Raw genomic sequence first — 14232 nt, 5'->3', positions numbered from 1 at the left:
TCGTTGATCAATAGATGGTTATGGTTTCCTAACCATGGACATTGGATGTCGTTGATAACGGGATCACATCATTAGGAGAATGATGTGATGGACAAGACCCAATCCTAAGCATAGCACTAGATCGTGTAGTTCGTATGCTGAAGCTTTTCTAATGTCAAGTATCATTTCCTTAGACCATGAGATTGTGCAACTCCCGGATGCCGTAGGAGTGCTTTGGGTGTACCAAACGTCACAACGTAACTGGGTGACTATAAAGGTGCACTACAGGTATCTCCGAAAGTGTCTGTTGGGTTGGCACGAATCGAGACTGGGATTTGTCACTCCGTGTGACGGAGAGGTATCTCTGGGCCCACTCGGTAGGACATCATCATAATGTGCACAATGTGACCAAGGAGTTGATCACGGGATGATGTGTTACGGAACGAGTAAAAGAGACTTGCCGGTAACGAGATTGAACAAGGTATCTGGATACCGACGATCGAATCTCGGGCAAGTATCGTACCGCTAGACAAAGGGAATTGAATACGGGATTGATTAAGTCCTTGACATCGTGGTTCATCCGATGAGATCATCGTGGAACATGTGGGAGCCAACATGGGTATCCAGATCCCGCTGTTGGTTATTGACCGGAGAACGTCTCGGTCATGTCTGCATGTCTCCCGAACCCGTAGGGTCTACACACTTAAGGTTCGATGACGCTAGGGTTGTAAAGGAAGTTTGTATGTGGTTACCGAATGTTGTTCGGAGTCCCGGATGAGATCCCGGACGTCACGAGGAGTTCCGGAATGGTCCGGAGGTAAAGATTTATATATGGGAAGTCCTGTTTTGGTCACCGGAAGAGTTTCGGGGTTTATCGGTAATGTACCGGGACCACCGGGAGGGTCCCGGGGGTCCACCAAGTGGGGCCACCAGCTCCGGGGGGCCACATGGGCTGTAGGGAGTGTTCCTTGGCCTACATGGGCCAAGGTCACCAGCCCCACTAAGGCCCATGCGCCTAAGAGATGGAGAGGGGGCAAACCCTAATGGGATATGGGCCTTAGGGCCCATATTGGTGCGCCTCCCTCTCCCATCCCATCTTGGCCGCCCCCTTTGCTCCCCATCTAGGGCTGCCGCCCCCCCTAGGGGTGGGAACCCTAGAGGGGGCGCAGCCCCTCCCCTTCCCTATATATATTGAGGCATTGGGCTGCCCAGAAGACACGTGATTCGATCTCTCGTTGGTGCAGCCCTGCATCTCTTCTTCCTCCTCTTCTGTGGTGCTTGGCGAAGCCCTGCAGGATTGCCACGCTCCTCCATCACCACCACGCCGTTGTGCTGCTGTTGGATGGAGTCTTCCTCAACCTCTCCCTATCTCCTTGCTGGATCAAGGCATGGGAGACGTCTTCGGGCTGTACGTGTGTTGAACGCGGAGGTGCCGTGCGTTCGGCACTTGGTCATCGGTGATTTGAATCACGACGAGTACGACTCCATCAACCCCGTTCACTTGAACGCTTCCGCTTAGCGATCTACAAGGGTATGTAGATGCACTCTCCTTCCCCTCGTTGCTGGTCTCTCCATAGATAGATCTTGGTGACACGTAGGAAAATTTTGAATTTCTGCTACGTTCCCCAACAACTAGTACTGCTACTAGAGGTATCGTAACTAACATTCTTAATTTTTTTTATTTAGTACCAATGCATATGATCACCATTGTCGACGTTCATATTATTTCATGCAGCTCTATTTTCGAACAATAATGTGCCAGAGGTTGTGGCAGATGAGTTGACACCGGAAATAATTGATGTAGCTGTTTCATTTGTCGAGTTAGCTGCTAGCACTGAGAAGAACAAGAACAAAAAAAATTACTACAGTGAAGGGCGTGGCATAACTCTGACTTCCAAAAGGATTCTACCAGTACTAGCTCATAGATGGCTGTCGGGCGATGTAAGTAGTACTTGCATGTCCTGTTTTTTAAATGCTCAATAATCTATGTCTCAACTTTCAACATGTAATGCGCTGATATTCTATGCAGGTTATTGATGCTTATATGGGACATTTGGAGCTGCGTGTTGGTCATGATCCTTACCTCTGTCCAGCGTGGAGGTCCAAATTCCTTGTAGATCGTGCTATCGCACATGACGATCCATTGCCATCGAGCTGCAACATGGATAGTGCTCTGACCAAAGCTGGAGCAGTTAATAGAGTCACGAAAGAGTATACTGTGCGTGATAAGGTACGTAATGTTTGTGATTCATCACTACAGGATAGTTCATCAAGTATTTCTTTTGATCCATAATGGTTTTTTGCACTGTAGACGTATATCGCGTTGAATATCGACAATAGCCACTGGATGACCGTGGTCATGCACATGATCAAGAAAGAATTCCAAGTTCTCGATTCGCTCTATCCTCTGGAGCTGACTGAGAGGACTGTTAAAGCACTGGTAATGTAACCAACATTTGTACCATTGCTCTTACATATTGTTTATGATTGTTCTTTAACACTATCCTCTTTATAGCGAATGGCTATATCACACGATATGCGTGAGGCAAATCTTATTACAACAGGGAAATATTCGGACGTAAGTAAGTGACCTATCAAGGAGTATGACATACCCCAGCAAGAGGATGGGTGAGTTAATAGGACATCATGCACAATCAAACAACAACACACATGTTCGTATTGCCCACCGCTAATGTTTGCATATGTACCAGGAACTCTTGTGGCCTTTTTGTCACAGAATGTCTAGAAAATTGGGATGGGGACCGAATCACCCGCACTTTTACACAGGTATGCTGTTATTTACGTTTGTAGACTAGCTACTATGGTGGTGTAGCAACTTCGGTTCATGTAACCTTTATGTCATTTTTTGCAGCCGCCGTTGACGCAAGGAGAAGACGTTTCGTCGCAGAGTTGATTATGTCACCTTCAAACTCGATGGAGTGTGTGAAGAATAAAATTCGCGAAATCGCAAAGAAAAGGCGCGCCTGAAGAATTCATGCGGCATGCAAGATTGAAGTTTTAGTAGTTTGGATTTAGTCTGGTCGAAGGTTTCGACGACATGATTATCTTAGGGGTTCTATCATTTTTATGTAATAAACAGGGCATCTCGAATATTGTGACACATGCATGTGTATGTGTCTATCAGACAATTCGCTCGTACAAGACAATTCGGTCATAACATTCGCTCGGAGAAGACAATTTGGTCGTACCAATAAAGTTTTGGCTTCATTTATCAATTATTCTTGCTTAATATTTTTCTCGTTTCCAATTTTTTATAATTGTATTTTTCACGGCTTCACTTATCAAGTGTTCTTGCTTAATATTTTTCTCGTTCTTCATTTTTTTATAATAGTCTATTTTTCTCTTCAACTGCTCTCGTAAGTTTCATATTATAATTTTCACAATCTTAACTATTTTTAAAACTCTACCAAGCTTAGCCTTCTGCCTTAGCTATCTGCATGTCATCATCTTGCATAATCTCCTAGTAATTCCCCCTCATCACATGATTATGAAAAGTAGTCATGGTAGATAAGTAAATATATCGAGCCAAAATGTAATATTACACTGATCAAAATTAGTCATGTCAGCTCGTTGGCTCTATCGCGTGTTATCAGCCATCATGTTTTTATATTTTGTTTTACAAACCCTTCGTTTTTTAATTATATGTATAATTAACTTTTTCTGTACCCACCATAATGCCAGGCACGGCCCATCTAACCACATGAGGGGCCCCACAGGCGGGCTATCTTCTCGGCAGCGCTACACCAGCCCATTTTGCCAGGTTCACATCGATCTTTCCCCTTTTCTCGTTTCCCTTTCCAAATTCCTAGCCCTCCCTCTCTATTTGCGCCTCCAAATCTCGACGGCGAAAGCATGACAGCGAGCTGGCACTAGTAGAAAACAGGGCTATGGTCCAGGCCGGCTCAGCCCATTAGTCCCGGTTCAGTCTAGAACCGGGACTAATGTGAGCATTGGTCCCGGTTCGTGCGGCTAAGGCATTAGTCCCGGTTCACTCGGGCCCTTTAGTCCCGGTTTAAGACATGAACCGGGACTAAAGGGTGCGATGACCTTTAGTCCCAGTTCGTGCCTCAAACCGGGACTAAAGATTAGACCTTTAGTCCCGGTTTGAGGCACGAACCGGGACTAATGGGGTTGAGACCTTTAGTCCTGGTTCGTGCCACGAACCGGTACTAAAGGTCCCATTTTCAAACTCTACCCCCCCCCCCCCCCGTGGATCGCCTTTTCAGTTTTAAAAAAAATAAAAGAAAATAATGGAAATGTCAAAAAAAAGAAAATAAGTTTCTCATATGATATGTGGTCTAGTTGTTGGAAAAATTTGCAAATGTGAATTTTGACTTTATTTGCAAAATCTCTCTGAAATTTGTAAAAATGGGCATAACTTTTGCATACTAACTCGGATGAAAAAGTTTTTTATATGAAAAATCATCTACTCGAAAAGTTACATCCAAATTTAACCGGGGGAACCCCGTTAAACATTTTCAAAATCCTCAAAAACCTAATAGAAAAAAGTTACGGGGCTTTTAAGATCTAGAGTGGAAAAAATCGAAAAAAAATTCAAACAGTGGGCAAACTGTGGTCAAACAATGGTCAAACTAATTATTCTAGAATATTAGTGTTACTAAATAATTATTTTAGTTATTTCAATTTTGGTCAAATCTGGTCAAACTGTGGTCAAACAATGGTCAAACTAATTATTCAAGAAATATTAGTGTTACTAAATAATTATTGTTTTTTAAAACAATAGTTTCAAACTCAAACAGTGAAATGTGTCACTTCATGCTCAAGCAAAATTCCTGAAGGTTAATAGGATTGACATCTTACTATTGTCAGGAAAATAACAAATGCAGACTTGGAAACGAAGGAGAATAGAACCCGAAAGTTAAGCGTGCTCGGGTTGGAGTAGTGAGAGGGATGGGTGACCGTTCGGGAAGTTAGATGATTTGGAATGATGAGGGGTGATTAGAGGATAAATTGAGAAGTGATGAGGGGTGGTGATTACAGACTAGTGGTTAAAATAATTCAGAAGTTTGAAAATAAAAAAAATTCAAAAAAGAATTTCAAAAAAAAAATCATAAAATTTCCTTTAGTCCCGGTTGGTGTTACCAACCGGGACTAAAGGTGGAGCTCACGTGGCCGCGCCCTTTAGTCCCGGTTCTGGATTGAACCGGGACTAAAGGGTCAGGGCATTAGTACCGACACTTTAGTCCCGGTTCAGGAACCGGGACTAAAGGCCCTTACGAACCGGGACTATAGGCCCTTTTTCTACCAGTGTGGGCGTCGGGCGGCTGCGGCTGCGGCGAGAAGAGCGGTGGCGACCGCAAGTTAGGTCGAACCCTGGGTCCTGCAAGCAGGTGGGGCGGATTCAGTGGCACAGGAGGCAGCGACAGCGGATCTAGTGGAACAGGGGACGGGGGTTTCGTGGGCGGCGGCGGGCCGGGAGAACCCAATGCTAGGGTTTCTTCAGTGCTACACTTTGGTGGCAAAAAGGTAAGTTCTTTACCGTTGTTCTTTACATCCCAGCATTATCGCCCATAATTCATCACCTGTGGCCATGACAAGCTCCATCTATGTGGTCATCAGGAAACTCCTAGTGGTCGTGTCTGCGTAGATGCAGACAACTTTGGCAGCGCACACTCGGGGGATGTGTGTTTGAGGTTAGTCTACTGAGCATGATCTTCAAATTAGTATTGCTATTGCGGTCAAGCTGCAAAAAAGTTCAGTGTTTAACGCTTGGAGCGACAAGTTCAGTTATAAAATGACTTGAATTGCTCATGATTTAATTAGGATGATATCACTTCTGAGTATGTTGAATGGGTTGATGGGGAGTGGGATAGCAAAGCAAAGTCAGTCATTATGTATCTTGCCATGAAGAACAAGAAACTGGAGACTAAGATTACAGAATATGAAGCTGAAATTAAAAGGAATGAGAAAGAAAAGAGGGCAATGGTTAAGATGCACAAGGAGATATTGCTCTATAGGGATAGGATTTTAGCATTTGGAGGTCTTCTGTATCTTGGCCTGCTTGCCATTATGATTGTTGTCATAGTTAGCAAGTAGATTCATAAAGTTATTGACATCATTGTAATTGACATGATGAAATGCTGCTGAATTATTTGCTATTCAATTTATGGGCAAAGTGTAACAGAGATTGCAGCATAAATAACATGGGGCCATCATGATTGGTAGACAATGCACTTTTGGCATGTCCTATATTTGACAGACAATGCACTGTTGGCATGTTCTATATTTGGTATGTGATGCACATGGGCACATCACCTAGCAACACTACTGATTTATGCAGCAGCCCAGTTCATTGTCTTGTTGCAACATAGGAGCAACATCTAGCAGCTTCCATGCAACACTGAAGCAAAGCAACAGTACATATGCAATATTCAGAAATTTAACTGAACTTGGCACTTAGGGTGAGCAGTAGATATTCAGTTCTTCAGCCACAAAGAACCCAATCAAACCGTACGAATTGCATAACTTACATGCTTACATATAAAAGCATACCTAACCAACATCAAACCCAAAATAATGTTAACTTATATGCTGAAACATATAACAACATACCTAATTTAAGATAACCAGCAGCTTCCTCCTCCTTCAGCAACTGTGCCCATCTTCACTTCTTCAGAATTTTGAGGCGGCGTGAGCGGCGCACCACACACGGAGAAGCCTTCTTCTTGACCGCCGTTCTGTTCGACAGTTGCGCCACCTGGTCCTGAGCCACCTCCTCTTCTTCCACCTTCACTATGTCAGGGAGGAGGGGAAGGAGCTCGACGTCGATGGGCATTGTCTTGCCACCCTCGACGGCGACCGGTGCTACCATCTGCACAGCGTCCTCCTCGCCCTCCTCATGGTCATCAGGGATGACCAGTACCTCCTCCACGTCGTCCTCCACGACGTCACAGCCCAACGGCAGCACTGGCTTCGACACGTGGCGGACGGGCTGACGGGCGCAGGGAGAGCGAGCTCGACGTCGACGCGGTCCGCCCTCGGCGCGACGCATGCTGAATCTGGCCGCAACGTCATGGTGGTGGAGCGTCTGCACAGCGTCCTCCTCGCCCTCCTCATGGTCATCAGGGATGACCAGTACCTCCTCCACGTCGTCCTCCACGACGTCACAGCCCAACGGCAGCACTGGCTTCGACACGTGGCGGACCTTGTAGTCCGGGCTGACGGGCGCAGGGAGAGCGAGCTCGACGTCGACGCGGTCCGCCCTCGGCGCGACGCATGCTGAATCTGGCCGCAACGTCATGGTGGTGGAGCGGTACATCCACCACCTTGCGCGCTGAACGGGGGACTCGCTCAGCATGGCCTCTCGCATTGCCCACACGAGTAGGACAGCCGGTGGGACGCCGCGGCCGTAGGGGAAGGCGCGCTTCCTCTCGGCGTCGGTGAGGACTTTGACGAGGCCACGCGCATGGTTGACCAACATCTCCGTGCTGGGGAACCAGCCGCACACCTCTGTCAACTGCGCGCGCCACCCCTCGTCATCGCCTGCGAGGTCCATCATCGCGGATATGTCCCCTAGCCTCACGTTTTGTAGTGGCCTGCAGTGACCCGGTTCTTGGTGTTCTCATGCCGGAGATGGCGGAGGCTATAGCTCTTATACGAGCTGTTCATGAGGCATTGCAAAAGCAAGTACATGATGTTATCTTTGCTACAGATTGCCTATCTTTGGTGCACATAATTCATTCTTCAGGAATTGATCGTTCTGCTATTGGCACGGTGGTTTCTGACAGTAAAAATGCGGCCGCTGCCTTCAATTCGGTGATCTTCAAGCTCGCACGTCGGCATTTGAGTATTGTTGCTCATTTGTTAGCTACAACTTGTATGTATTCAGCTAGTCCATGTGTTTTCTTTTCTGTTCCGGACTACATCCGGGAAACTCTGCATAATGTTGTCGAGTAATCAATAAAATTGGTGGTCTCTCAGAAAAAAAATATGGGGATGTTTGGTTTGTGACCCGGCTACCTTAGGTTTTACACTATATGTGGGACAATATGCGGGACAATATGCTCAGAACAGTGATATCCCAAGTTCGAATCTTGGTGCTCGCATTTATCCTGAATTTATTTTAGAATTTTTAGGATACGTATTCAGTGGAAGGAGACGTTTCCGTCAATTATGTAAAAATCTCATGATGACACCCGCGTCTGTAGTCCATACTGTGTTAAATAAAATAATCCACGGAGAGTTATCGGATGTAGAGCCGTTTGAGCCGCCGGCCGTCCGCGGCGAATCCAACGGACGGCGGCGACGCCGTATCCCACCCGAGCGCCGAAACCGCCGCGTCGTCCGCACGCGCGTCAGCCCCTCGTCGGCCGCCGCATTCCCTCGATTCGCGAGCGTCGGCGGCGATAACTTCCGCTTACGCGCGCGCGGGATGGCGTCCACGCTTTGCTCTCCCCGCCACCACGACCGCTCACATCTCTGCCGCCGCCTGCGCCCCCGCCCCTCCCCTCCCGGCCACGCTCGTCCCCGGAGCGGCGCCGCCGGCCCATCAGGTACGTTCTGCTCCCAGGATCCGTTTCACCAAAGTCCCTGCCGTAGCTTCTTTACCGCTCCGTTGAAGAAAAATCTATGGCGTTGGTTCGGGATCGAACCGGGGGGGAATATGAGAGATTTTCGAAATTTGGGGTCGCGGGTGGGGTGTGCCGGATCATTTCGTAGCTGCGGTGCTAAGATTCGGTAGTTCTTCAAGTGCCCAAGCGACTGGTGGTCTGGTCTGATGGGATTCGTTTCGGTAGTTTGTTCCCCACGAGCGCAGAGATTCTTGGATCCAACCCAAGGTGCGAACTTCGTTTCAGTTTCTCTGAATGAGTGAAGCCGATGCCCGGGGCAAATTAATGGGGGGTGAAGTCTTTCGCCGAAACTCTACTGTCAAAAAAGAAAAGGTGTGCTGAAACTCTGACATTACTCTGTGTTATGCAGGATTGAACACCACGAAATACCTTTGTTCCCACCCTATGTCCACCGGCAGGGGTTCTCCCGTATCGTGTTCATCCGCGGAAGCATCCAAAAGCAAGCAAGGACCAGAACATCTCATTGTTCTGGTTCATGGTATCATGGCAAGGTAACAGCCTAGTCCTACCTTACTACCCCAGTAGTTTATAAAAATAGGATAAGCTGCATCTCTTTCTCGAGAACTTAATTTCGTTGTTACTGGCTACAAATTTCCTTTCTACCTGGCCTAGATTTTAGCCTGATTGGTATGACATTACGATTCAGGATTTTGAGATGCACCATAATTTTTCATAGTGTAAATGTGAACTTTGATGAGTAAATCACATGACATACATCTGTACTTAACTGTCAGAACTCAAAGTACACACCTGTATTTGTAAAGTCCATATAAGCAATAGTAAAAGCTTTGCAAAATGATAGAGGTATATTTACATTTGGCACAATTTACTCAATAATGTTTAAGTTGTACTTATTGGTGGTTTCTACTGATAGTTTTTCTTCATTCTCTGTTGATTATAGCCCCAGTGACTGGACATATGGGGAAGCAGTGCTGAAAAAGAGGCTTGGTGATAATTTCTTCATCTATGGTATGTGTGCATTTTAACTCTTCATCTATATAGAGAAAGGACATTGTAGTTAAGCGATGAAATTAGCATCCACTGCTTTACTGCAGCACATAAAATTGTTAGCCATAAAATAGCAAACTATTTCCTTGCAGCTAGTTCATCAAACATCTACGCCAAATCTTTTGACGGAATCAATGTAGCTGGAAGGAGGTTAGCGAAAGAAGTATGTGGTAGAGACTGTCCTCTGCTGTTGATGTATTGATTGCTTAGAAGCTTGCATAATATTGCCCTATGGAAGCAGGTCTTGGACGTGGTTCAGAAGATGGCCGGCTTGAAAAAGATTTCCTTCATAGCACATTCTTTGGGTGGTTTGTTTGCTAGATATGCTATTTCTACACTATATTCACAGCAAGCAAAAGAAACTGGAAGTGGTGCTGGTGTCATGCTGACAAGTGGAGGATCTGAAATATCACGCACTTCAGGATTAGGTGCCATTGCTGGGTTGGAGCCAACTAATTTTATTACATTGGCAACCCCACATCTTGGTGTTAGAGGAAAAAATCAGGTGGGTGTCCAACACACATTAAATTATATTTGTCAACCTTTTTTAACTTCCCATCTAATCTTGGTTGCCTTGGAAGCAAACGCTTTGTTTTGGGGCTTGAGCAATTTTTAACAATGTATTAAGGATTTTGTGAGGTAGACCCAACACATCGTGGTATACAGGTATATCATTAATTGGTGCCAAAGCCATCTAAGTAAACTTCTGGTGAAACATACAAGCAATTGCTCACTGAGAAAATAGTGATATTACTCAGGCTTTTTAATATCGAGAATGCATTGATTTCATGCGAATTTACCCCCTTTGGCGATTATCAGCTTCCATTTCTTCAAGGGCTGTCAATTCTAGAGAAACTTGCAGCACCTTTGGCACCCTTCATTGTCGGACGCACTGGTGCTCAACTCTTTCTCACTGATGGCGAACCTAGCAAGCCACCTCTCCTTCTACTAATGACATCTGACCACGAGGACAAAAAGTTCATGTAGGTGAGGAGGACAGATCCTTTAGAGGCTAACTTATTCTAGTAGAAAATAATGTTTCTTCATCTCAACAGATCTGCACTAGCAGCTTTTAAGAACCGCATTCTGTATGCTAATGTTTCATATGACCGTATCCTCCATATGAAATTATTTCTTGATTTTGATCTGTAACATATGTGCAAAGGGAATATTTCTGTTTTCTTGTTTTCCTGAGCCTCGGATGCCAGATATGGTTGGTTGGAAAACATCCTCAATAAGGAGAGAATTGGACCTTAGAAAGGTACCTTACTTCCAGTGCGATTTAGTGGCAGCTGCTAAACTGGGTTCGGGGTGTCATATTTTGAGTAACTCCTTACTTGCTTCCTGTATGCAGCCCTTGCGTCGTTCAGTTGATGGCTACAAGTACATTGTGAATGTGGAATACTGTTCGCCTGTGTCGTCCGACGGTCCCCATTTTCCTTTGCGGGCAGCCAGAGCTAAAGAAGCTGCACAAAGTACACCGAACATGGAAAATACCCAGGAATATCACCAGATGATGGAGGGTAAGGAATTTTGTGCTACCTGTATGTACTACATTTCTTCCCTTTTGTACATATGAAAATCAACTCTTTGTTCGAAAACAGAGGAGATGATTCGTGGGTTGCAGAGAGTGGGTTGGAAGAAAGTAGATGTGAACTTCCATGCATCAATGTGGCCTTACTCTGCTCACAACAACATGCATGTATGTATATGTGCACACCCAAGAGTCCCCTGAGGACATACATTTTTCTGCTCGAATACATCATCTTCAAAATACATGGTATGTATCAATGCAGGTTAAGAATGAGTGGCTTCACAATGCGGGTGCCGGTGTGATCGCCCACGTCGCAGACAGCTTGAAACAGACATGTCTGCCCTCCAGCCTGTGAGATTCACACCTGGGATGCTGACTTTCGCCACGGTTAGGTAAGTACTCTATTGGTAAACTTTTGAGCAACTTGTGCTTCCCAGCTTTTCCTAACCAACACAAAGGTTGTTTTGCCAATATTCGAAGATACCGTAAGCCATAAATTCATTGCTAAATGTTGATTGCTTGCCAGCTTGTTGCTTCGATGCCTGTATATGTTTTCATCTCACACGAAGTAATATATTTGTGTCGCAGGTCTACAAGGAATTAGTGATACATCTTGTTGTAGACGGTTCGCAAGTCAGTTGCAGAGGCAGGTGCCGGCACAAACTGGAAATGAAAAAAGAAGAACGGGATGATATTTCTCATTCGGAAGATGATTGCCACGACTCGTGCTGGAAGCAAATGGTATTTTAGATGATATTACGCCGCAGATAGGTGTGAAGTGTTCGTAGCTATGGTGGATTATGCTAATATTGAGAGAGGCCGTACTGGGAATGTAACACCGCGGTTGACCTGGAAAACCCAGGCATTTTAACACTGAGGCCTGTTTTTGCTGGTGTCCCGTCCAACAAGAATGAACATATGGAGGTGGTACTGAGAGTTGACGGATGCTGAAGCAATGTAAGCATTCTTGTTACTAGTCAGGTTGCTGCATTGACCGTTCCATACTGAACTTGAAGCATTTCTGTTAGAGCAGCACTGCAGCAGCAGTGCTCACATGCAGCAGGGGAGTGAGTGCAATCTGAATTCAGAGCTAGCTGGCTGCTGTGAGTCAATGCAATGGTCCGGAAAGAAGGGATGACCAGGGAAAGTATCTGGTGCTCCCAAACCTTGGGTACTCCCGGTACTCCAATGTCAAAAAACATATTTTGAATGTTTCAGAAAAATTCTGAGAAAAATTATGAATGTTCACAATGAATGTGACTACAAGCCATAAAATTTTCAGATCCAAACTCGAAACACATATTGAGAAACAAAAACGTGAAATCTAGCATGAATAGTGTAAAGAAGAGACAAAAGCAACATTGACACTATTTAGATCTGGATTTCTTTTTTTTGTTTCTCAATGTACATTTTGAGTTTGGATCTGAAATTTTTAGGGCTTGTAGTCACATCCATTGTGAACATTCACAATTTTTTTCAAATTTTTTAGAACATTCAAAATATGTTTTTTAAAATTGGAGTACTGGAAGTACCCGAAGGCGGGGAGCATTGGATACTTTCCCGGGATGACCACATGTTGTAATTAACAGCAAAAATAATTAGGAACCAAAGTTTAAATTATGGAAAATGTTTATTTTTGGGAAAAAGAATATGTATGTGAGAAAAATCAGGAAAATTATTAAATGGTAAAAATACAGATTTAAAGTCGACCATTCTAGAGAAGAGTAGGAACCACAGATGGCATGCATATTGTAGAACTAATAGGGGAAGCGAGGAGTTGTAAGGAAATAAACATGGGGATGGATTGTCGGCTTGAAAATGCAGTTCGGTTATTCTTTGTTGTATTCCGTACATTGTAAAACATGCGTCCTTTTCTTGGTTTTCCCTTTATTTTATTTTTCAGAACAATGCTTCTCATCTGCCCCTTCTCCAAATCTTGTGTATTATGGAGGCGTCTAGGGAGCAGCCGGGTGCTCCCTAGCGTTTCCTGGCAGCCACCCAGAAAAGGTAATTTTCTGTCCCCACTGTCCAGGATAGGAAAGTACCTGGCCCCCGCTCCCGATTCCCGCAGCCACCCATCGAGCGGTCAAAACACCTGGTCCTCCCCTTTGCCCGATCCCTCCCCCACCCCTGCGCATCTCCTTCCTCCTTTGTCCTCACCAGCCCCATCTTCTTCTCTCTCAAGCAAAGAAGGACAGCACGCCCCTTCCCCTCATCACTTCCAGATCCAAAGCAAACCTTCACAGCCCACCAATGGCGGCTTCATTGATGTTTCTTCTCTAGGAGCCTGGTTCCTGATTGCCCTGTAAAAAGGCAAAAAAAACAAGACAAAAAGGTCAGACTTGGCTCATCTTCCAGATCCCCCTCCTCTTTCCCCACGATTTGCCTCTTCTGTAAGGCTTCAGATGTGCAAAACATTGTGTAAAAAAGCTGTGATGTTAAGCATGTTTAGACTGCTGTTTGGGCAAGTTTCAGCTCCCTGATTTGGGCAAATTTAGTCTGATATTAAGCATCATATTTCTTCCCAGGCTTCAAAATCTATTTCCAAATCTGTTGCATATGAACACATTTATAAATCTGTAGGCAAGTGCTGATACTAAATGCTGACAAAAAAATTAGGAAAATATAATGGCTTGAGCAAGAAAAACAACTGAGCAAAACAGTGCTTATAAGAGGATGAGAAAAAACAGATCATGATCTTTCTGACGTGTTCCGGTTCTATTAATTGCTTAAAACAGTGAAAAAATAAACATTCTGTTTGAGCAAAAACAGTGCTATAATGAGGCAACTAAGTATATGTCTGCACAAAACTTTGAAAACTTATGCCATGGCAAAAACATGAACACTTTTGAAACTTATAAGACAATGAATACTGACATCAATGTGGCTTATTGGAGCAACTTACAAATATAGGATTAAGCAAAAAAGCATAATGATGTCGAGGCAACTCTTGAAGAAACTAGAAAAAAGATTCCTCTTGGACATTTGTTTCCATTATTCCTTGGTTACGATAGTGAAAACACACTAGAAGAAATAAATGTAACTGAAATTGCAACTAAAAAACAAGAGACAGTTGCGTAGTACAAATTACCTTTGTTG

General features: G+C 44.7%; 1 protein-coding gene across 1 annotated transcript; it reads left to right on the top strand.

The window, feature by feature from the left end:
* The first annotated feature begins 8207 nt into the window (after positions 1-8207).
* On the top strand, positions 8208-12142 carry LOC125524910 (Hydrolase-like protein family). Its single transcript, XM_048689937.2, has 12 exons — positions 8208-8513; positions 8941-9082; positions 9493-9560; positions 9692-9762; positions 9841-10104; positions 10419-10582; positions 10655-10710; positions 10808-10860; positions 10954-11122; positions 11204-11301; positions 11396-11525; positions 11722-12142. Exons 1-11 carry the CDS (start codon positions 8393-8395, stop codon positions 11486-11488), a joined length of 1299 nt encoding a protein of 432 aa, XP_048545894.2. The 5' UTR covers positions 8208-8392; the 3' UTR covers positions 11489-11525; positions 11722-12142.
* Positions 12143-14232: the final 2090 nt, after the last annotated feature.

The sequence above is a fragment of the Triticum urartu genome, chromosome 7A (genome assembly GCF_056163025.1).
Source record: "Triticum urartu cultivar PI428250 chromosome 7A, HENAU_Tu73, whole genome shotgun sequence".
Taxonomy (NCBI): domain Eukaryota; kingdom Viridiplantae; phylum Streptophyta; class Magnoliopsida; order Poales; family Poaceae; genus Triticum; species Triticum urartu.
Note: the sequence above shows the minus strand (reverse complement) of the source record. Positions and strands in the feature narration are given on the sequence as shown.